This window comes from Vombatus ursinus, unplaced genomic scaffold (assembly GCF_900497805.2).
Source record: "Vombatus ursinus unplaced genomic scaffold, bare-nosed wombat genome assembly UNPS02014775.1, whole genome shotgun sequence".
Lineage (NCBI taxonomy): Eukaryota > Metazoa > Chordata > Mammalia > Diprotodontia > Vombatidae > Vombatus > Vombatus ursinus.
The window spans coordinates 16,692,875-16,717,866 of record NW_020954553.1 but is presented as its reverse complement, the minus strand read 5'-3'; the positions used below and the strand labels follow the sequence as shown (position 1 = coordinate 16,717,866).

General features: G+C 38.0%; 1 protein-coding gene across 1 annotated transcript in view; it reads right to left on the bottom strand.

Moving 5' to 3' along the window:
- CSMD2 (CUB and Sushi multiple domains 2) overlaps positions 1-24,992 on the bottom strand; it is a 914,813-nt gene that overhangs the window by 102,806 nt on the left and 787,015 nt on the right. Inside the window, exons 41-43 of the mRNA XM_027864466.1 lie at positions 10,875-11,084; positions 5,439-5,627; positions 805-982 (exon numbers count right to left, since the gene is read on the bottom strand). Coding sequence (XP_027720267.1) covers positions 805-982; positions 5,439-5,627; positions 10,875-11,084 — 577 coding nt within the window. The remainder of the gene's footprint in view (positions 1-804; positions 983-5,438; positions 5,628-10,874; positions 11,085-24,992) is intronic.

Genomic DNA, 24,992 nt, shown 5'->3' with positions numbered 1-24,992 from the left:
CCAGCTCTGCTGCTTAGTACTTGAGTGGCCTATGGCAAGACGCTTAATTTGTCTGTGCTTCAACTTCTTTACCTATCAAAAGAGGGACTATACCTGATGATCTCCAAGATCCCTCCCAGGTCTAGTTTTTCCATGCTCCCCTATCCCCAGGAGCTGCTTTTGTTGATCAGAGGAAGCAAGACAAAGCTGAAGTTAAAACCCTATGACAGGAAACTCAATGTACCCCCAATATATGTCTTAGGGCCCCATTCACTGCAATTTTGAGTACAGGGGCTCTAGGAAGAATAACAGGGACTACCAGAATTCCTGAATCAGAGTGTTTTTTTTTTGGTTTTTTTTGGGGGGGGGGTGGGGGGGGGAGGATAGGGTAGCTACCCTATTAGACCCTCCCTCCCTTCCCAGGAGACAAAGGTTCTGACTCTCTGAAAAGGAGTAAAGATACATTCATCCAGCACCCTTGAAATCCCAGGAGGTTGATAGCTATTTATAGCTGCCTCTGTATTTTCTTTGCTAATAGAGACAGATAATCTAGCAATCATTTTTATTTGGCTTTGGGTTACACTGTGGGGTGTGTGTGTGTGTGTGTATGTGTGTGTGTGTGTGTGTTTGTGTGTTGGCTGGCTAATTAATCTGACCAAGAAAGTATTTTCAAACCATTAGTAAAATGATGTTGTAGACCCTAGGCCACCCTGTATATGGATAGGGGAAAGCCAAGCTTAAATGGAATGCTGTCCATAGATAATCCCCAAAGCAAATACAAGATTGCTAATAGGATGTTTCCTCCCCACATCTAAAGCCCCTTACCAGATGGTGATGAAGTCATTGTCCGGCTCCGTCTGCAGCAGGCTAAAGTTGAAGTGTATACCATGGCCAGGGGGCACGGTGAGGAGCCAGGTGCAGTCCTGAGAGTTGGGATATGGGTTAGGGAAGCCAGGGGAGTAGACAGTGCCATTGTATAAGGTGATGTTCCCTCCGCAGGGGACTGTCAGGGTAGGAAACAAACAGAAAGAACTATACTTAGAGATTTCCATCAACCTGGGGGGCTCAGGTAGCCTTCCATGCGCCTGTCCATCTATCATTTTCCCCAATGCTACTAGCTATCCTTCAAAACGAGCTCATCTGGTGGTGGGGAAAAGGGATGGGGAAAAAGATCCTGGACAGGGATTCCTCTAACAGGCTCCATCCAGGCCAGGCCCCTCATTGTCCCAGTACAGCCCATGCTCATTCCTTCATTCATGTTGCCCTTCCCACCTAGAATGAGAGGCAGGACATATGCTATCACAAGAGTGTTGGCCTTAGAATCAGAAGCTTGGGGTTTGATTCCCAGCACCATCACTTACTAGCTGTGTGAACTTGGACAAGTCATTCCAACTCTCTGAGCCTCAGTTTCCTCATCTGTAAAAAATGAGGGTAACAATACCTGCCCTATCTTTCTTACAGAGTTGTTGTGAGGATAATGTTTGGTAAATTGCAGACCACTAAATAAATGTGAACTATTATAATTCCCTTTATTCTACACCTGCTGAATCTTACCTGTCCTTTAAGAACCAGTAAAACCTCTACAGCCTCTCGGAGGTCTTTTCTGACCAGATAACCTCGATAGAGATCTCACTTGTTGCTGGACCTTTCCTGGAACATGAGGCACCCTACATATTACTAGGAATCCCCTTCAGCTGTGGGTCTTTTCTCCTCAGCTCTACCGTGGGGTCCCCTACAGCAGGGATCTTGTTGTAGAATACAAGTCTCAGAGTAGGAAAGATCTTACAGGCCATCTCATCTAACTCACACCTGAGCAGGAAAACCCAGTACAACAACCCAAACAAGTCTTCAGTTAGCCTTAGCTTGAAGACTTCCAATGGCACCACCTGCTGAGGGAATCCATTTTACTTCTAATAATCTCTAATCATAAGGAAGTTTTCCCCTAAATTAAGCTGAAATCTGTTTCTTTACAATTCCACCCACTGCTCCAAGTTCTACTCTTGAGGGCCAAACAAAAGTCCAATCACTGTTCTACATAAAAACATTCTTCAAAACCTGAAGATAACTATTATGCCTTCTCTAAGTTATCTCTTGGCTAAACCATCCTTAGTTCCCTCAACCAATCCTCATGAAATAGTTCTAATTTGCCCATGTTGATTCTAAAATAAATCCAGAACTAAAAACAATGTTTCAGATGTGATGCTGAGGAAATAGACTAGGAGGACCACTATTTCCTTTATTTGGAACATTAAACTTCTATTAACATAGCTGAAGATCATATTAGTGGCTGCCGTGTCATTAACTGATTCATACTGAATCTGCCGTTTGTGGAATCCCTTGATCTTTCTTGGAGGAACCAATTTTTAGCCACATTCCCTTCACCTGTACTCCTGTGGAAGATTCAGACTTCTATGGGTGATCCACAAGATCAGGGTCACTTCTTACGGTTTAAAGAAAAAAAAAGGTCCAGTGGTTGGATATCCCAGAGAAGCAGGTTTGGACTTGATATAAATAAAACTTGACTCAATTATAGCTATCCAAAAATGGAATGAGAGAAAGTTATGTCTCTATTACTGGAGTTCTTTAAGAGAAAGACAAATAATCAATGGTTGGGAATGTTTTGTTTTGTTTTTTAATTTTTTTTTTTATATTGGTTGGGAATGTTGAGGAGGAAATTCTGCCTCAGGTGTAAGTTGGTAAAGATGACTTCTGAAGGTGTTTGCATTTCTCAGATTCAATCTCTATTTTGTAGCTAAGCAAATGAAGGCTCAGAGGTTAAATGGCATGCCCACAGTCAAAGCTAGTAAGTGGCAGGTTCAAAGCCAAGTCTTTTGTATCCAAGTACTGTGTTCTTTCCACTCCAACTTCCAAAGGGAGTGTCTCAGTTTGCACTATAATCATGTGCGCTTTAAAAAACACTTAAAGGTGTTTTTTAAAGGCTCTTGAAAAAATATGCAGGTTCTTAAATTTTCAATGTGTGTACTATCCATGGCCCATAAGAGCAGGGCCCCCCATAGGGTAGGGGTACATCTCCATATTTACACTTGGGGCCTCTCTGCACTGGGCATTCCTACTGCACTACAGCCCGCACTGTCACCCAACTTACTACCTACAGCTGCTCTCCCTGCCAAGACTCCTGACTCCTGCATCAGCCTTATAGCACTATGAAGGGGCCAATCTCTATGAAATCTTGTTTCTCACTAGGTCCCCAACCACTGTCACTCACTGCCTCAGCCTGAATGAACGAGAAAAATTAGCCAGAAATATTGGCTGTGTAGTGAAGCTGAGCCTGAGGTCCTAGATCATCGATGACACACTGCTTATGAGAAATGATTATTTTTATTAGCTTTGTCCTCTTCTTTTCATGTTCTCTCACCTCACAAATCTAATCATTTGCCAAAATTTGTCATTTCTACCCACAATATCTTCTATTCATTCCCCTTCTCTTTCTTCACATGGCCATCAACCTACTTCAGACCTGCATCACCCCTTACCTGGAATGCATTCCAAAAGACCCCCAATGTCTTCCTTTCTCAAGTTTCTACTCCTGTCCCTTACCATCCAACATATATTCCATGAAGCTTTTAGAGATACTGTCCTAAATCACAGTTCTCACCATTTTACTCCTCTACTAAAAACAAAAACAAAAACAAAAACAAAAAACCCTACAGTGGCTCCCTATTTCCTTTAGGATCAAATCTAAACTCCTCTCTTTGGCTTTTAAAATTCCTCACAACTTGACCTTTCCAACCTGGGCATGCATTAATACCCTTCTGACATTCTGCAGTGCAGTGAAATGAGCCTCCTTGCTGTTTCTAACACAAAATATTCCATTTCCCATTTCTTTACCTTTGCATTGGCTGTCCCCATATCTGAAACATACTCCTCCTACCTCTGTCTCTTAGAATCCCCTGATTCCCTTCCCCTCAGTTGCTAGTGCCTTCCCCCTCAAAATTACCTCACGTTTAGAACAGATTTTGTACATTTTTGTGTTTTTGTATATTTTGCATTTTTTTGTGTATGTATATAAACACATGTGTACATTGACATATATACGAATATATTTTATGTATAAACATGTTTTATATATTGAACTATATTACATATAGTTTATATACATGAGTATTTATATGTATATACACACATACACACGTCATATGTGTGTATAAACACACACACATTTTCTCCTCAAATATGTATATTCCTTGTAGTAGGCAACAACTGTTTCATTTTTGTCATTGTACCCTCATCAGGAACTTAATAAATGTTTGCTGATAGACGGAATTTTCATCACCTTTGGGTGATTTGTCAGCATGGCTTCTGACATACTAGACATACCCTGGAGGATAGACACACACAGGACATTCTTTGGTAGCTGTCCTTTGGGGATAGGAGGTTGGAACAGCAGAATCCCATTCAATCCAATCAGATTCAATTGACCAGAGATTTATTAAGTGCCAAAAACAAAGACAAAACAGTCCAGAGGTAGAGGAGAGAGTATGAAATAAACCTGAAATAAAACATCATTTCAAGAGGGGGAGAGTTGCTACTAACTTGGGCTATTAGGAAAGGCTCTATGTAAGAGGCTGGGCTTTGAAGGAAGTCAGGGGGACTCCATGCAAGGACATTCTAGACATGGAGAACCACTCAGGCACAAGCATGCAGGTGAGAGATGGGATGTTGGCAAAAGGAACATCTTGGCAGGTCAGTTTTACCTGGATGAAAAGTGTATCATGGGGATTAATAAGAGAATGGAAAGACAAACTAGGCTGAGGATTTTGTATTTTATCTTAGAAACAATGGAGGGCCACTGACAATTTTTTAGTAGAGAGGTTACATAATCAGATCTGTGTTTTAAAAATATCAATTTGGCAGCAGCTATGTGGAGGGCAAAGTGTTTGGAGGCAGGGAAATCTATTAGGATGCTATGGAAACAGTTCAAGGAAGAGAAAAGAAAGTTCAGAACTAAAGTAGAGGCTTGTATAAATAGAGAAAAGGAGACAGATGTGAGAAATTTTATGGGAATAGGGTGAACTAGGTTTGGCAGGTGATTGGCTTTTGAGCTTGAGGTAAAAGGAAGAGTCAAGGATAACTCTAAGGTTGTGAACCTGAGTGATGAGAAGTTTGTAGTCATCAACAGAACATACAGATACACACACATGAAGGAAAGGCAACTGCAGAACAAGACCCCTGTGACCACACTTTCACTGCTCTGAAGATCCTACTTTGATTCTTTTCTTTCCCTTCTTGTATTTACCATCTCTGACAATGAAATTATGGCTCATCTAAAGGACCAAACACTAGAAATGTCACCATTTCCTATGGATTAAATATATTGGTTAATTGCAGCTGGTACCAAAAAGGAAGTACTATTAGCATTCCTGGCACTTAAGCCATGTTTGCTTCTACCCCTGTGATTCAGCTCTTTGACCTTCTCCATTTTACAAATAGCACCATACCTTCACACCTGGGCAGAGGGTGATCCCAGTTCCGATTAGTGCCATGTAGGCAGGTAAGCACTGGGTGACCAATCAATTGATATCCTGGGAGGCATTCAAAGGTCACCGACTGTCCAACATTGTATCCAGCTCCTCTCACAATGCCATTGGCAAAGGGCTCTGGGTCTGGGCACTCTTGGAGCTCATAGGCTGGAAATGAAAAGGAAAATTTGTTAGATCACTTCTACTGGACTTTAACTTTTAGATTTGCATTCAGATAAAAGTTGAATTGTCTTCTTCTGATACACCAGGCTTATCCCAAACTTTCCATAGATTTTGCTAGACTCAGAATTTCAGAGGAGGAAGGGACCTCAGTGGCTATCTTATCTAACCAAAACATGAAAAATAATCATCTGTACAACATACTTGATAAGTGGTCATCCAGCCTTTGTTTCACTACTCCCAATGAGAGGAAAAGCAAACTGTCTCCCATTCTACTTCTGGAAGATTAAAATTGTTACAAGTTTCCAAATCCCCCACCCCTACCCCCACCCCACATACACACACATCAAACCTAAACTTTCCTTTTCAATTTCCAGTCAGTTCCTAGTTCTTACCTCTGGAATCAAGCAGAGTCCAATCCTTTTTTAGAACTTTCTATAAGGACTGAGATACTGAGGCTCACAATAAATTAAAACTGAAGTCTCTTGGTTTGGAGATACGGGAAACCTGTAAAGAAGAGCTCCTATTTGAGGCTATTTTAGAGTTGCTCTGGCTATGAGAAGAGAGACAGAACAGAAGACCTTTGATATCTATTCTAGTCCATTGTAGAGTTACATCTACCCTGTTCTTGCATAATACAAGAATTCCCCTTTTAGGTGAATAGTTCTGAAGCCAAAACTTCTGTAGTTGCTAGGAATTTTATTCTGGTGCTTAGAGTCATCAAATTGTTTTGTCAATCTGTTCTGGAGAAAAAAACCTAACTAATCAATGAATCTAATCCCTGTATAGCTGATAGTAGGCTGCCTCAGGGGTAGGCCAACCCAGCTCTTGAATAATTTTCATTTCTCTTCTGGATTTTCTTTACTATCCTCACTAATAAACATCAGAGATCAATGCTTCTTCACTAGTCTACCACATTAGCAAGTCCACACCTAAATCCCCAGAATAAGATAAATGAATCATGACTTTCATCGGGCCCCTAGCACAACCATCCCATACACAAGAGCAAACTGTGTACCTTAAAGTCAAAGTCATACATAAAGTAATTAACACTTAATATCCTATGCCCTTTTCACAGAATAAGAAAATGCAATTTTATCAAATTATTGACATACTTTGTGATTAAGTCTGAATTCTTGTTCTTCTGGATTCATTTAATTTATCCTTTAAAGCCCATTCTGAATGCTTCCTCTTCTAGTAATCCTTCCCTGATTCCTTCAATCAGTAATAATCTTTTCCCCTCTAGAACCTAACATAGAACTTGCTAGCATTTCTTTAATGTGCTTATCATATGTAATTTTGTATTATAGTTACTTGTGTCATTTGAAGGCAATAGAATTCTAATCAAATCAATTTTAATTTCCATGATGGCAGGGACTATGTCTTTCTAAACTCTGTACCTCCCCCAGTGCCTAACATAATGCTCTGCACATAGCAGGAACAAAATCATTATATGCTGAACTGAATATAAGTGAACTAGAACCAAGTGAGTGGAAGTTACAGGGACACAGATTTTGGTTCAATATAAGTGAAAATGTCCCACAAATCAAAGTTGTTCAGAAATGTGATATGCTGTATCAATAGTTAACTAATTTAGAAGATCATAGATTGAGAACTTGAAGGTAACTTAGAGGTCATCTAGTCCAAATCTCTCATTTTAAAGATGAATACACTGAGGCCCAAAGAAGAGAAGGAAGCTGCTCAAAGTCAGTACATTTCAAGGGGCAAATCTGGGTCTTGAGCCCAGGTCTTCTAACTCTAAATCAACACTTTCCCTTCCATATCATGCCATCTCCCAGGGAGTCTTCAAGTAAAGGAGAGGTAATCATTGTTGGTACGTTATAGAGAGGATTAGTAGTTCACTTCCCACGACATACTCCTCCACTTCACCTCAGCCACACACAGAAGTGGACATACATACCTTTGATATTGCCATCACTTACAAATGTACCATCTCCACTTTCAAGAATTCCAGAATGTCACCATCTGACAAAAATTTATTGTCTTCACCTCTTCCTCTGCCTTCCATTAAAAAACCCACTTCTTCTCTATAATGTGAACTCCATTCCCTTGACCCCTCACTTCTCTCCCAGGCCATCTCCCCTGTACTAAACTATCTCCTCTTCTCTCCATACTGATGCCGTGCTGAACCAATCCAACTCTACATTGTCCTCCTCTCTTGAATCCCTAGCTGCCTTATCATGTGGCCAATTACACCTGGCCAAATCTTGGCCTTGGCCAAACTCCTACCATTTGCCACCTTCACTCTTACACACATGCTGCTGAATAAAGGTGGAGAAAATCACACAACTGTTCTCGTTGGGTCCACTACAAATTTACATTACATAACCTCAACTGTACCCTCACTACTGCTAGGCAATCCTATTATATCACCCTTATTAGCTCATTCCACAGCAGCTGTTCCAAACCTTTTCATCCCTCCTCAAACCTTTCATGGCTTCTCTTTCCTCCACTCTCTCCGCTGATAACCTTGTCTCATATTTTACAGAAAAAATTTGGGGCAGCTAGGTGACACAGTGGATAGAGCACCAGCCCTGAAGTCAGGAGGACTTGCATTCAAATTTGGCCTCAGATCAAACACTTGACACTTACTAGCTGTGTGACCCTGGGCAAGTCACTTAACCCCAATTGCCTAAAAATAAAAAAAAATAAAAAATTGAAGCCATTTGCTGTGAATTCCCTCCTCTTACCTCTTCATCATCTCCTATCACATAGGTGTTTCTGGCCAATATCTCCTCCTTCACCCCTGTTTCACAGGATGAAGTGGCCTTACTCCTTACCAAGGCTCTCCCCTCTACTTGTTCAAGTGATCCCATTCAAACCTGTATCCTTCAACAGATTGCTCCCTCTGTCATCCCCACTCTTTCACTTATTTTTAATCTCTCCCTGGCTATTGACTTATTTTCTATGTCCTACAAACATGCCCATGTCTCCCCCATCCTGGAAAAACCTTCACTTGGTCTTTCCATCCCCAATAATTATTGTCCTATATCTCTTCTGTCCTTTGCAGCTAAATTCCTTAAAAAGGTCATCTAGGCACCTCCACTATCTCTCCTCTCACTCTCTTCTTAACCCTTTACAATCTGGTTTCTGACCTTATCATTTCATTGAAACTGCTCTCTCCAAAGTTACTAATGATCTCTTAATGGTCAAATCCAATGGCCTTTTCTCAATCCTCATTCTCCTTGACCCCTATGCAGCCTTTAACACTGTTGATCACTTTCTCCTCTCTGATACTTTCTTCTCTCCAAGTTTTTGTGACATCATTCTCTCCTGGTTTTCCTTCTACCTATCTGACTGGTCCTTCTCTGTATCGATTGCTGGATTATCCTCCACATCACACCCTCTAAACTGTGGGTGTTCCTCAGGGTTCTGACCTGTGCCCTTTTCTCTTCTCCCTCTATACTACTTCATTTGATGATCCCATCAGCTCTTATGGATTTAATTATCATCTCTATGCTGGTGATTCCCAAATCAGGCAACATGACTCTCCATCCTTCAGACTTGCAAACCAAGAGTCATCCTGGACTCCTTATTCTCATCCCTCATATTCAAGCTGTTGCCAAAGTCTGCCAATTTCACCTTTGCTACCTCTCTTGAATATACCTCCTTCTCTTCTTTGACACTGCCAACACTCTAGTGCAGGCCCTCATCATCCCATATCTGGACTATTACAATAGCTTTTTGATTGGTCTGCTTGCCTCAAGTCCATCCCCACTCCAATCCATCCATTATTCAGCCACTAAAGTAATTTTCAGAAAGCACAGATCTGATCATATCACTCCATGTCATTTAAAAAAAAATCCGGTGGCTTTCTATTGCCAATTGGATCAAATACAAAATGCTCTGTTGGACAGTCAAAATCCTTCATAACCTGGCCCCTTCCTACCTTTTCAATCTTCTTACCCTTTACTCCCCAACAGGTACTTTTCAACTCAGTGACACTGTCCTCCTGGCTGTTCCACAAGTAAGATACTATATCTCTCAGCTCCAGGCATTTTCTCTGGCTGTCTCCCATGCCTAGAATGCTCTCCTTCTTCCCCTCTGACTACTGATCTCCCTGGCTTCCTTTAAGTCCCAACTAAAATCCCATCTTTCACTGGAAGCCTTCCCCATCCCCTTTTAATTCTAATGCCTAACCTCTGTTAATCATTTTCTATTTATGCTGTATATAGCTCATTTTATATATATTTGTTTGCATGCTGTCTTCTCCATTAGACTGTAAGTTCCGTGAGGACAGAGGCTATCTTTTACCTATTTGTGTTTTTTTTATCACCAACACTTAGCATAGTACCTGGCACATAGCTGGTGCTTAATAAATGTTTAGTGATTGATTACACTAGTTGATTTCTGAGGTCCCTTTTAGCTCTGATTTTCTGTATGGTTTTATGTAGCCTTAAAACTACCTCCAAATAATAAGGAACTAGATAATCCTGATCTTGATCATGCAGCTATGGAAAGCTAAATTAAGGTTCCATATATCCCAAACTATTGTATTTCATCTTTTGACAGGGTCCAAGGCCAAAGAACCTGGGAGGGCAGGGAGAAAAAAAAATTCCCTTGCTCCTCACCATCTATTCCCTGACTCCATGGCTTTGACTCTGTGGGCAAGGCCCCAAAGGTGGATTACTCTCAATTCTCTGACACATAGCCTTTGAGGGTTTCCTAAAAGTCCATTTGGTTAGCCTAGGCAGGGAATACAAAACCTATGCTACATAATATTAGGACAAACACCAACCCGCCCTTCCTCAGCAGCCTCCTCAAAGTGTTGTTCTCTCTTCTACCAGGCCTGACATTTCCACCTTAAGAGTTTTTAATAGATCAATATTTTTTTAACTAGAGTACTTGATGTTTATTGTTGTGTTCCCTGTGATTCTCACAATAGTCCTCCATTTGGAAGGCAGGGCAAGGCAGGGAAGGTTAGGAATTATTTCCATTTTATAGATTACAGAATTGGAGATGTTAACTGACAAAGGCACACAGCTAGTAAGTCACAGAACTAGGAATAGAACCTAGGAATAGAACCAAGTTCTTTTGACTATCATTTTTTTTCTTTTTCTCCCCAACTCTCCCTGAATCTTTCTCTCCTTTGTTATTCTACTCTTCTCTCTGAAATGTACTAGACTAGAGTTGGAAGGGGAGGAGAGTGAGGAGGAGGAAGGTCAAAGCAGAAGGTAATAGAGAAGAGAGGGAAGATTCATTCATTTTCTTTACCTTGATATTCCAGCTTAAATCCTGGACGGTTCTGCGAGTGGTCACTGTGAAAATAGACTGTTGTCTCATGGGATGTTGAAAGCAGGGAGCCTGGCAAGTCATTCCCACTGAACTTTCCAATCACATGGCTAGTTTCATAGGGGCCATTCCGAATTTCAATGAAGTCATGGTTGGGCTCAGTGGAGAAGTTCAAGAATTGTATATGTGCTCCTAAGAAAAGGAATCATCAGTAGATAAGTGTATAGGATGTTTAGTCATTGTTCAAAATCCTGCTCCAACCCACCTAAATTCTGTTACCTTTTCCTGATTAAGCCAAATGTCATGACCCACAGTAAGTATCATTTCCATTGATCACTAACCTAGATACGCTTATTCTCAAGCACCTTGACACTTGCTATTCACATCTATATTCAAGGTTTGCTGGCTTCTCTCCAGGCACTTTTCCTTTCCCATTTGATACTGATAAGATATTTGCCTGTGGTAGCCCTTACAGTCCTCGATGCTGATGTAACTGTACTGGCCAACAGGGACCCAGAGATCTCAAACAAACAAACCCCAGCCATCATTTCAGGCAAGGGATGTCTGACTGTGGAGGTACCCTACTCTATATTCTACATTCATATAGAACCAGGTTCACATGCCATAGCCTAGAAGCTCCCATAATATCAGTATCTGAACTAGTCACCTATTCCATCAAGGCATTGCCAAAAGCCCTGAGAAATCCATAAGAAACCCAATACTCTCCAACTGGCTAAGTATTCTGCACCTACATTGACTGTCCCATACTAATAATAGAGAAGTAACATTCTTTAAGCTTAGATAGTCTTTGCTTCCATATACTTAATTCTGCCCTTATTAACCAACTACAGAATCCAGGGCTGGTTTCAAACTATTCCAACACCAGTGTATGAAAAGGACCATCAGGGAAGCAGCCTGAAGCTCCTTTTATATGCGTGAGGTGATAATTACTCACACCGTGGGAAGCACAAGCCCTCTTCAGTTCAGCATAATGCTGTTATACACAAAACTCTTACAGCAGGTAGTGTTCAGTCTATTCAAGGTAATTCAACAAATATTTATTAAGTATTGGTTATACTAGGAAAGTGACTAGAAAGGAAGACAAGGACAAATTATATGACTTCTGGTAAGTATGGAGAGTAGGAAGACAATTTTTAAATGCTGTATTGATAATTTTTACTTTTAAATCAGCCCATTCCTGATATGACCCCTTATAGCACAGAAAATAGTTAAAGCCAGAAGGAGACCAGCTTCAGATATCTGTAGTGCTTAAGTGTATTTATTATTTGTTCTCTGGGGCCAAGATGGGTTTTTACAATTAAAACATGTTCAGTCTCCTTTCAGGGTTGCTTTGTTTATATTACTGCAGTCATGTGCGCAAATTATTTTCCTGGTTATAGTTACTTCACTCTGAATCAGTTCATATGTGCCTTTCAATGCTTCTCTGAATTCTCATTCAATTTCTTAGAGCATAGTACCATTCCATGACATTCATATACCACACTTTTTTTAAGTCTTTTGTTACAAAAAAAATGCTGCTGTGATTATTTTAATACATATGTAACTTTTCTTTTTGTCTTTGATCTCTGAGGTACATAACTAGTAGTGCTACTGTTGGATCAAAGAGTATAAACAATTTAGTGACTTTTCTGCCATAATTCCAAATTGTTTTCTACAGTGGTTGGACCAATGCACAGTACCAACAGTGTTTTATGTTTGATTTCCCATAGTCCTCACAACACTGACAATTTCCATCTTTTAATCACCTTAAATGGTGAGAAATTTGCAGTGGTTTGCATTAAGTGTGTACACTTAATGTTTGTATTTCTGCCGTGGCCAAGTAACCATTGTCTATGCTCAAAGTCCAAGCTGGGGAACACCTTTCCGTTCTCTAGCTTATCAAGGACCATTAATCACAAAATTACATATAATCACAAAATTTTAGAGTCAGAAGCCACTGAACTCCAAAAGGAATCTCTTCTGACACACCAAACAAGTGGCAACACAGCCTCTGATTGAGAATCTGCAATGAGGGAGAAGCCACTACTTCCTGAAACAGCCAGTTCCACTTGTACATAGCTTTAATTGTTAGAAACTTTTCCCCTCATAATAAAATTAATTTGTCCCCTTTGCCACCACCTTGTATCACTCCAGGTTCAGCCTTCTGTATCTGATTAGAAAAGTTTAATCCCTTTTTCTTACAGCAGCTCTTCAAATACTTGAAGATAACCCTCATGCCTTCTCCCTTCCCTTCTCATACTTCTTTACACCAATCATCCTGGTTGCATTCCTGTGAAAACTATCCAGCTAATCAATGTCATTCCTAAATAGTGGTGACCCAAACTAAAAACAATACTCCAGATATTATCTGACAAGGATAGAATACAAAGGGATTGTTTCTTCATTATGCCTTTCTTAATACAGCCTAAAGTGAAAAGTCTGGCAGAAGTTAGGTCTAGAACAAGATCTCACACCAGGAAGAAGATATCTTTTGCATCTCTAGAAAGGGAAGATACTGTGACCAGACAAGGGATAAAAGGATCACAGAAGATAAAATAGCCAATTTTGACTATATAAAATTTTAAAAATTCATACAAATTTAATAAAATTAAAACTAGAAGAAAAAATTTAGCTGGGAAAAATCTTTGCAACAAGTTTCTCTGATAAAAATTTGATAAACAAGATACATAATGAACAGATTCAAATATATTGGAATGGAAGCCATTTCCCAATAGAGAAGGAAGGAAGGATTAATTTAGTAAGTTCCTATTTATGTGCTAAGTACTGTGTTAAGTACTTTACAAATATTATCTCATTTGATCCTCATAACAACCCAGCGAGATAGGTGCTATTACTATTCCCATTTTATAGTTAAGGAAACTGAGGCAAAAAAGACTTAAGTGACTCTCCCAGGACCGCACAGCTAGTAAGTTTCTGAGGCTGGATCTGAATGCAGAACTTCCTTATTTTAGGCCCAGAGCTCTATCTACCTTGCCAGTCACCTAGATGCCTCTTGATAAATGATCAAAGGATATGGACAGGAAATTTTTAAACAAAAAAATCCAAACTATCAACAGCCATATGAAGAAATGCTCCAAGTCACCAATGATTAGAGAAATGCTTATTAAAACAATGAGAGACTGCCTCAGACCTATCACACTGGCATAGATTTTTAAAGGAACAAAAAAGGAAAAAGATCATTGTTAAAAGGACTTCAGAAGGATAAGTACATTAATGTGCTGTTAGTGGAATTGTAAAATGGTCCAAGAATTCTGGAAAGCAATTTGGAAGCATGCCCCCAAAGTCACAATACTACTATTATGCTTATATTTCAAAAAGACCAAAGAAAGAGGAAAATGACCCTTATGTGCAAAAAATATTAAAATGTATTTTTGTTGTGGCAAAGAAATGAAAACAAAGTGAGTTTCCATCAACTGGGGGAATGACTGAACAAATTATGATATATAAATGTCATGCAACATTAAATTATAAGACATTACAATAGGGACAGTTTCAGAGAAACCAGAGAAGACTTGTATGAACTGATGCTAAGTGAAGTCAGCAGAACAAGGAAAATAATTTACACAGTAATAACAATATTATAAAGAAAAACAAACTTGAAAGACTTAAAGAGTCTGATCAGTGAAATGACCAATCATGACTCTAGAAGACTTACAAGAAATTATTTTACCCATCTCTTGACTGAGAGGTGATGGATTCAGGGTGAAGAATGAAATGGACATTTTTAAAGAGGATAAATATGTGGATTTGTTTTCCTTAATTATGCTTATTTGTTTCAAGAATTTTATTTTTCATGTTTATTAAGATGGAGTACTGAAACAGGACAGGAGAAGTAGCAATAGGATTTGCCAAAAAAAGAAGAAAAAAAAAAGAAAGTCATTGCAGCATTTTATTTAAACAAAGAAAATAAAACTGAAGGAAGTTCAGAAAGAAGAAGACAGGCAGGACATCTTTGAAAGTGCATGTTAAATTTATTATATACTTTAAAAATCTGTATGTAATAGAGTTTTGTTTTTTCACATAAAATTCTCTTTTTCTACTTTTTACATAGAAATGTTCTTTTTCTTTTTTGGTGTTTATTAAATTCAAAATTTTTAAAAAGAAAACAAAAGCTAGCATATTGGATTTTTTATATCTTTTTGAAAAGCTAGCAGTCATTAAAATAGATTTGTAATTTTCTATACTGGCCTCTTTTTCCATTCTGCTTTGTAAATGGAATTTTTTTTCAGATGTTAAGGTCAGAATTTTTTTTTTTTTTTGCTTAGGCAGTTGGGGTTAAGTGACTTGCCCAGGGTCACACAGCTAATAAGTGTCAAGTGTTTGGTCTGAGGCCAGATTTGAACTCAGGTCCTCCTGACTTCGGGGTCGGTGCTCTATCCACTACGCCACCTAGCTGCCCCTAGAAGTTTTTTAAAAATTAAAAAAAAAATACTACCCAAGATTGCACTAGCTTTTTTTTTTCTACTGTCACAAAACAATGATCCATATTGAGCTCCCAAACCTTATTTAATCAAAGTGCTATCTAACCGTGCCTCATTGTACTTGTGAAGTTAATCTTTTTTTCAACTCAAGTTTAAGGCTTTAAATTTGTTCCTACTGAATATCATCTTATTAGATTCAGCCTAATGGATACTCACTCTGTTGTGCAGTTTGTTAGCTGTCCCTCTCTGCTTTGCGTCAAGGACAAACTTGAAGAGTGTTCTCTTTATTCATGTCCTAAATCAAAATACTGAACGATGCGAGGCTAAACTCAGGCCCCTGCAGCACTGGAGGCCTCCTGCCAAGGTGACACTGAACAACTAATGACCATAACTTTTGAATCCAGACATCCAATCAGTTACAAATCCAACTAATAGTCCTATTTACTAAAGCCTACACGTCTCCACCTTTTCCATATGAAGAGTATGAGGTAATTAACTCCATGCTTTGCTACAATCTGAGTAAATTTATCTACAGTATCTGATCTACCACTTTAGCAACTTTATTTAAAAAGGAATTAAGTTTAGTTGGACATGACTTGATTTTTATGAAATGATACTATTTGAGACCACCACTTACTTTTTCTAGATATTTATTGAATATCATAAAGCCTTTCCAGATTTCCCCAATCGCAATAAAGGAAAGATCAATAGCCTATAGTTTGTACTCTATCTTTTTCGGTCTTCAAGATGACAGTTGCTCTTATCTTGTGATACCTATCCCATTCTTCCTATGACCTTTCAAGATCATCAACAATGGGCTCATCAATCACATCTATCAGCTCTTTCATAGGATCAGATTTAAAGCAAGAAGGGGGTGCAGAGCACTGTTGTCAAACTTAAATAGAAACTGGGGCCACAAAACCATAGTAAGGATCTCTGTGTATTTCATGGTGACTTAGTTTTATAGTGTAATATTATCAATGTTTAATTGTATTTTTTTCATTAAATATTTCCCAATTACAGATAGGTCTCACTTTACATAAGTAGGCCATTCCACAGACTGCATAAAGCAGTTTTTATGTAATTTGAATTTGTGAAAGTGGAGAACGGAAGAAGAGATGAAGAGAGGCAGAAAGGGGGTTGCTTGCTGTCAAGAGATTGGGCTGGCACACAGTTCAAGGACACATGGGGGCCAGGGACAAAGAAGTGAGAGCAGGTACAGGAACACGTATGGGCTGGGGCCAGTCATATGGGGGCCTAGCCAAAAGTGAGTGGAATGACTCATGGGGGTGGGGGGAGGTGGGAGGTAAACACGTTGGGCCAGACATGGGCACAGTCAGAAAGGCCAGGGACAGATACGTGGTACCCAAGTGTGGATGGATGGAAGGGCAGATATGCAGGGGCTGGACATGTGGGCAGAGTGGGGCAAAGGTCTTTCCTCTCAACACCGGAGGTCGCAAGCCAAGTCTTGGAACTGGCTGCAGCGGCAGTGGTGGCAGTCTCTCCTCACATCTATTCTGTTTTCACTTAAAGGGTTTTTGGTTTGTTTGTTTGTTTTGGTTTGTTTTGTTTTAGTGGGGAGAGTGGGAAGCCAAAGAGTGTTAAGCCAAGAACAAGAGAGGAGGCAGACAGCACAGTATTGTACAGTAAAGTTAACATTGGGTTGTTGGGTTTTGTTTTTGTTTTTGTTTTTGTTTTCAGAATTCTTTAAGCAAAGTCGAATTTGCATAATGTGAATTTATGTAAAGCAAGAACTGTCTGTACATTTTAATCTGGTTCAGATTGTTATAAGGGATTTTTGTGGGTCACATACAGCCAGTGAGCCACATATCTAACACCTCTGGTTTAGAGGCTATCTAATCTAACCTCCTCATTTACAGAGGATGTAGTTCATCTGGTCTCGGTGACTTCAATTGGTCAAGGATAATAATTTGGGCACTCCCTTACTATTTCTTTACATTTATTATCTAGGGTACCGATGCCTTATTAGCCAATTTCATTCTATTCTTATTCATCCAAAAGTAATTCTTCTTGTAAGAGAAAATAAGCAAAATAAGAACTGGACAACTCTGCTTTCTCTTTGTTGTCAGTGATCATTCACATTAACACTTGGCAGTAAGCCTGTCACTTTGATTGTCTCTTTTCCCCAACACAGCTAAAAACAAACAAAAACTCTTTTTATTGTTGTTGTTGTTGTCGTCCTTAGATTTACTCACCGGCCTCAACATTCTGAGATTTTGCAAGCCATGCTTTTTGTGTTCACCTAGTTACCTGCCTTTGCTTTTATCTTATGTACATCACTTTTAGACATCTAAAATCAGTTGATTAGCTCCTTTGGCATCCACATTGGTTTCTTCAGGGAAGCCCCACAATATCAAATTGTTTTTGAATGCGTATTAAAACCAACTCTTTTCTTTGCCTCCTGCAAGAAGAGTCATTAGTATACTTTGTTACAACTTCCTAGTCTAATGGTGATGCTACCACAATACTAGCTATGGCCAACAAACTGATTCGGTTAGTATGATAACCAAAGGCAATATTTTTCAGAATGTATATATATATATACACACATATACGTGTATCTACATATATATATATATATATATTATATATATATAAACTCACTTGTAAAATATTGGAGAGCAGAATAGTGAAATTGTGAGCAGTATTAACACATAAAACATTGGAAAGCAGTAGATGGGAGAAACAAACTTACACAAAGCCTGGCAAGACATCTAAACATTTCTAAATTCTAAACATTTGGGGGAAAAACATGGATTCCATAACTACCTTAAAAATGACCCAAGAAAATATCAACAACTACCCCCAAATCTGCCTGCTTTCTAAGCTCTACCAAAACTTTATGAGTATAATTTACATGTGCATAAAGGGTATTCTTGATGAAAGCATGGAGAATAAATATAAAGAATTTCCCAAATAATATTCTGGAATCTTTTTCCTGACATCAAGCCTAAATTTGCCTCTTTGCCACTTCTACCCACTGCTACTACCTCTAATCTCTAGGGCTGAACAAAACAAATTTAATTATCTCCAATTTCTCATGAAAATCTTTCAAAACTTCAAGACAACTATCAAGCCTCCCTGAGTTTTCTCTTCTCCAGTTCATAGTATATCCAGTTCATAGGATCATAGATTTAGAGCTGGAAAGGACATTGGAAATCATGGATTCCAAACTCCTCATTTTACAGGTGAAGAAACGGAAGCTTGGAGAGGTTAAATGACTTTCCCAGGATACTTTAACTGATTCTTCTACGACATGATCAAGGTACTTTACATCTTGGTTGTACTCCTCTGGACATTCTCCATCCAGATGATCAATGATCCACTTAACTTGTGGTGTCCAGAATTCAATCCCATATTCCAGATATGATTGGACCATGACAAGTGTACAGCAGAACAATTTCCTTCCAAGTGAAGAAGAAAACATATTGGGTTTACATTCAGAGGATGTGGGCTTGAATATCCATTCTGGCATTTGATTAATACTTGTGTGGACTTGGAAAAGTTATTCACCTCTCTAGGATTTAGTTACTTCATCTGTACAATTAAAGGTTTGAACTAAGGCTCTTCCCAGATCTAAATGTATGGTCTCATCATGTTTATTCTTAGAATCTATCCCTTTTAATGTAGTCTAAGGTCACATTAGCTCTTAAGGCTACCATATCACACTCTTGACCCATATTGAGCTCTCAGTCCAATGAAATCCCTATGTTGACAATAAGAGGCATCTGAGTCCATTCAGGAAAATGTCACCTTAAGGTCACTCCTGTGACAAAATATTTTCAATGCATATAACAAAATTATATAAGATTCCTTGGAAAATGTAACAAATAATTTTGTTTTCTGATCTCCTGATTATTATCTTTAAGTCTCCTGGAAGAGGAGACAATTAAAAGATATAGGCTAATTCTCCATGTGGAGAAGGAAAGAAAAATAGATGAAGCATATCTGTTGCTTAGACTGTGATTCACAGTTAGATGGACAGCTTATAAAGCTCATCCATATCTATCATAAATAATACAAATGGAGAATGAATTGGACACAGGATTAAACAAAAAGAAGAAAGAAGGCTTGAGTAATTGAAAAATTCTTGCAAATACCCACACTAAACTCTCAGAAACCAAACCATCTTTTTAACTCAAATGTTCTTTTATTGTTATTATGTGGCTAAAATGTCACCCTAATGCAAGCTAGGTTCTGGGTGCTACACTCACATACTCTCATGAAATCAATACTTAAATTATGCATCACCCAAGTATTAACATAATATCTCATCATCAACTTCACTCCAAAAATTCATTAAGAACAATAATCAAGTATGTTTACAGGGAAATATTTCCACAGTATGCTTTCCGGAGAACATGATTAAATATATAGGCATATGCTTTTCCATGTTAGAATATAATAGTAATAATGACATGTCTGGGTGCATTGTATAGTCCTGTGTCCATGTGTTATTCTCTTATGTTGAAGACACAGATTCACTGAAGGACTGAAGTGTGAACATATAGCTATATGAATGCAGGCATATGTAAGCATATAGTTCTATATCTGTGTTTTCATCTATGTATGTTTCACCTATGTATAAATGGCAGTGTGTACATCTCTACTTATAGATACAAGTGTACTCTCTCCTGTGTGTTTGAACATGAAAGGATCTGTGAATATACACACACACACACATATGTCTGAATATATTTTCTTCTATATGTGGACAGATATATATGTGTATGCAAGAAAAAGTTAACCATTTTAATTGTTCTCTATGAAGAAATATGTACTGATATTATTCACTTGTTAGGACATAGGAAAGGATGTTGAAAGACTATAAAAGAACAGAGTTTGCTAAAACCTTCCATGATTGGAGTAACAAGTCTACTGGATATAAGGGGACATCAGACTCCTTAAATACTCGGGGGCACTGATAAGAGGAGTTAACATAAGATTCATTTAAGGCTATAGGAGACAGACCAGAATGAAGACTGAAAACACTCAGTGAGCATAATGCTGTCTCATAGTTACGGTTCATGTTCCGTCACTGACACAACTTTCAACATTAACTATAGCTATTAGTTGATTAGCCCAGTTAAGAGGCACAAAGAGCCAAGAATCAATTCTCCACCTAACTGAAGTACATCACTTCATTTCAAGGAATAAGAAGTCAATTGACAGTTAGCTATGGCTAGAATTAGAAGAATGAAGGTAGACAAATGTAAGAATTTTCAAAGAGAGGAAGGTGGAGCCTTTAAATTATAGGGCAGGGAACTTGATGCCAGGTCCAGGCAGAATTCTAGAGTAAATTATTAAAGGGATGCTTTGTGAGCACATAGGCAGTGGCAAGCATAAGAGCAAGCATTGGTTCATCAATAAAATTTTATGCCAGACTAACTTTAATACTTTTTTTTTCCTGACAATATTACGAGGTTGGTAAAGTGAGTGTAATACATATGATAGACATGAATTTTAACAATGTAAATAGAATATAAACTTTGTGTGGGCAGCCATGATTTAATTGTTGTCTTTGTATTCTCAGTAGCATAATGCCTAGCACATGGAAGGTACTTAATAAATGTTTGTCTATTGATTTTTTTTAATTGACTCAGGTATTGACAGATCCTCTCGTGATATATTTTTCAAAAATGCAAAAAGTTTTCAACTGCACAAAAGTAGACTTAAGCAGATTTAGAACTTGTTGAATGACCAGAACTAATTAACGATTATTTGATTATTTGATTAATGTTAACCTGCAAGGGGCAAAGTGCCCAAAGGGTCTGGCTCTGTCTTTATTTTGTTTGATGTTTTTATCAGTCATTTGGATTAAAGTATAGACAATATGCTTATCAAAATTTATTGTTGTTCAGTCATTTTCACTCATGTCCAACTCTTTGTGCCTCCATTTGGGGTTTTCTTGGAAAAGATACTAGAATGGCTTGCCATTTTCTTCTCCAGCTCATTTTACTGCTGAGGAAACTAAAACAAACAGGATTAAGAGACTTGCCCAGGGTTACATAGCTAATAAGTATCTAAGGCCAGATTTGAACTTACAAAGATGAGTCTCCCTACCTCCAGACCCAGCCATCTCTCTACTGTACCACCTATCTGCCCCAAATTACTTATATTATCAAATTTACTGTTTGTTATCAAAAAATATCAAAATTACTAATGACTAAAACTGAAAGGGTTATCTAACATGCTGGATGGCAGAATCAGGATCAGAAAGGATTTCAAGAGATTAGAACAATGAGCCTAATCTAATAAAATAAAAGTCAAATTTAGTATAGGCTGTGGGAGACTTGACTAGACAACAGTTCATGAGAAGAAACTGAAGGTTTTAATAGATTGCAAGTTCAATATAAGTCAATATCATGAAAAAGAAGAAATATGGCAGAATAAGTGGATCCCTCATGGCAAACTTATGGGAGGGTATGGATAAGACTAGCACAGGATGGGTTGACATGGATGGATTATGACCTGTATAATTTGAAGAATCATCAGCATCAATGAAATCGCGATTTTTATGAGAAAAAAATAGTAACTGACATTTACATAGCACATTATAGTTTGAAAGACTCTTTACATGCATTTTTTGAGCTTTGAAATAACTCTGTGAAATAGGTACATCAAGTATTATTATTCCACTTTTACAGAAGAAGACAATGAAGCTTAGGGAAGTTAAGTGACTTGCCCCTAGTCACACATCTAACAAGGGCCACAGATGACATCTGAACCCAGGTTTCTCATAATTCTAAATCCAGCACTCTTTCCGCTATACATACAGCCTTAAGATTATCTCCATGTTAACCATGTTGACTTTTGAGGTCTCAAATGGAAATCTAGATGAAAATATCCGAGTTGCAGATACAGGACTGGAGATCAGGCAAGAAATTCTGGGTGGACATCTAGATCTGGGAGTCATTCGTGTAGAGATGACATTGGTCCCCACAGGAAAAGACAAGATTCCAACAGAGAACGTACAGAGTGAGAAACGGGATCAGGACAAAATCTTGGGGAAAACTTGTTTATAGGGTGAGAGATGGATGATGACTCCAGAAAGAAGATTGAGCAGGACCAGTCAGAAGGGCAGGAGCAGATACAGCACTGTTGTATAAGACGAAAGAATAAGCATCCAAAAGGGAGGAGCAGTCAACAGGTAGGGTTTTCAGAAAGGTTAAAGAGGAATAGAACTGAAATACAGCCTCAGGATTAAGAAATTGAGAGATCACCGGTAAGCTTTCAGAGGTTCAGAAACAAGTGTGATATAGGGAAAAGTGACAGAATGGATAGAGTTCTAGACTTTGAATCGAGAAGGCCTGGGTTCAGAACTTGTTTCTGATCCTCATTAGATGCAAAACTACAGAAAACACTTAAATTTTTCTAATCTTAGGCTTCCTTATCTGTTAAATAGTGATAATAATACCCCATAGCACCTACTCATAAGGTTGTTGTGAGGCTCAAATGGGATAATGCATATAAAATGCTGTACAAATTCAAATTGTTGTATGTCATTTAATATTATTTTTAATGAATTTATATACACACATATATATAAATATAGATAGATAGATAGATAGATAGATAGAAAGATAGATAGATAAAGGGACATGAAAGAACTACTTTAACTTTATCACATTATAAATGAGGGAAAGTAACCTCCAAGTTACTCGAATTAGAATCCAAGTCTCTTGACTCAGCCCAGAGGTCTTTACTTTAAAAAAAATTTTTGTTCCAAACTTAAACACTCTTAAAAAGAATATTTCCATATACACAGCAGAACACAAAAAGAATATTCTATGTGAAACCATGGATCTCCATTTCATGAAATGGAGGTAGACAGAGATATATAGATATATATGTATGTATATGTATATATACACATATGTATATATAATATATACACTAAGTATACTACATTGCATATGTATTTGTAACTTTATCTATATAGATGTCTATCTATAAACACTTCACATTACTTTTAAAACTGTCCACCTTGTCTCTGCTTCCTTCTGAATTTCCTTTGGTTTTCTTCTGTTCATTAAAAAAAAAAAATTTCAACGGTCTTTTTGGGAGGAGGGAGAGGAGGGAATCCATCACCAACACTTCCCCTGCCTCCTCCCTCACCTCACAATTAACTAAGAGAAAGGAGAGGAAAAAAACCACACCAACACAGGGACCATGTCCAAAAAAACATATGTCTGTACCTCAAGTCTATCACCACTCTGTTGAGAAGTGAATAACATGTCATCAAAGCTCCTCTGGAGCACTGCTTTCATCAGAGTTCTTAAGTCTTTCAAAGTTTGTTTTTCTTTACAATGTTGTTTTCCATATACAAATTGTTTTCCTGGTTCTGCTCACTTCACTTACAGTTAATTCATCCTGCCCAGACTTCTCTGAAATTATCTCTCTTATCATTTCTTTACAGTGTAATAATATTATTCCATTACATTCATATGCCTCAATTTGTTCAGTTATTCCTCGACTGTCCAAAAGACAATCTAAGGCATTCACATGCATTCTAATTCTCACAACCCCCCTTTTTTAGTTTCCTCTTCAGTATCCAGATGTTGTTTTGCTTGTGATTATTCTCTCCCCATATCATCATCTCTTTTAACTCCACCCCATTCTTGTGTGTTTCCCCACTGAGTTAATCTCTACACCAAACTCTTTGAGTGTGTATGTATGTGTGTTTGAATACGTTTAATGTTCTTTTATACATTTCAGATAAAAGTAAGGTTCATATGGTAATGTTCTCTCCATTCCTTTCCTCTTTTCTATTTCTGATGCTCTCTAATTATAAGAAATAACAAGTTCCACATTCTTCTTCCTTTTATCTTCCTTTCTCTTTCTCCTCTTTAAACCCTCAGAATAAAACCAATCTATTCCCAAGACCTCTGGTTTTCTTACTTAACTCCCTCAATACCCTTTGAAGATATGACAGTTCTGAAGGGACACTTGTTTCTTCTTCCCTTATTAGAACATTAGCATTTTATCATCAAATAATTCCTTCTAACTACTGAAATAAATTTCTTTTTCTAGGTTTCTCTGGACTTGTATGTTTATATTTCAAAGTTCCTGTACTTTTTCATCAGAAATACTTAAAAGTCCTCTCCTATTTCATTAAAAATCCATTTATTTTTCTTCTGAGGATTATACTCAGCTTTGCAGAATAAGTTATTCTTGGTTGTAGGCTTGTATCTTTTCCCTTTTGGAATACTGTATTCAAGATCTTTTCTTATGTTTTAATAGAAGTTGCCATATATTGTATGATTCTGACCGTAGTTCCTTAGAAACTGAACTGATTCTTTCTGGATGCTTGCAGCATTTTTTCCTTAGATGTAGGAGTTCTGGATTTTTGCTATAACCTTCCTCAGATTTTTCCACTGTAGGTTCCTTTCAGGAGGTGATTTGTAGATTCTATCTTTATTTTGCTTTCTGGTTCTCAGAGAGTTGGGGAATTTTATTTATGATTTCCTGAAATATAGTGACAAGGTTTTTTTAATCACAACTTTCAGAGATTCCAGTGATTCTTAAATTATCTTTCCTGCTTTTTGGGACAGATATATATATATATATATATATATATATATATATATAGAGAGAGAGAGAGAGAGAGAGAGAGAGAGAGAGAGAGAGAGAGAGA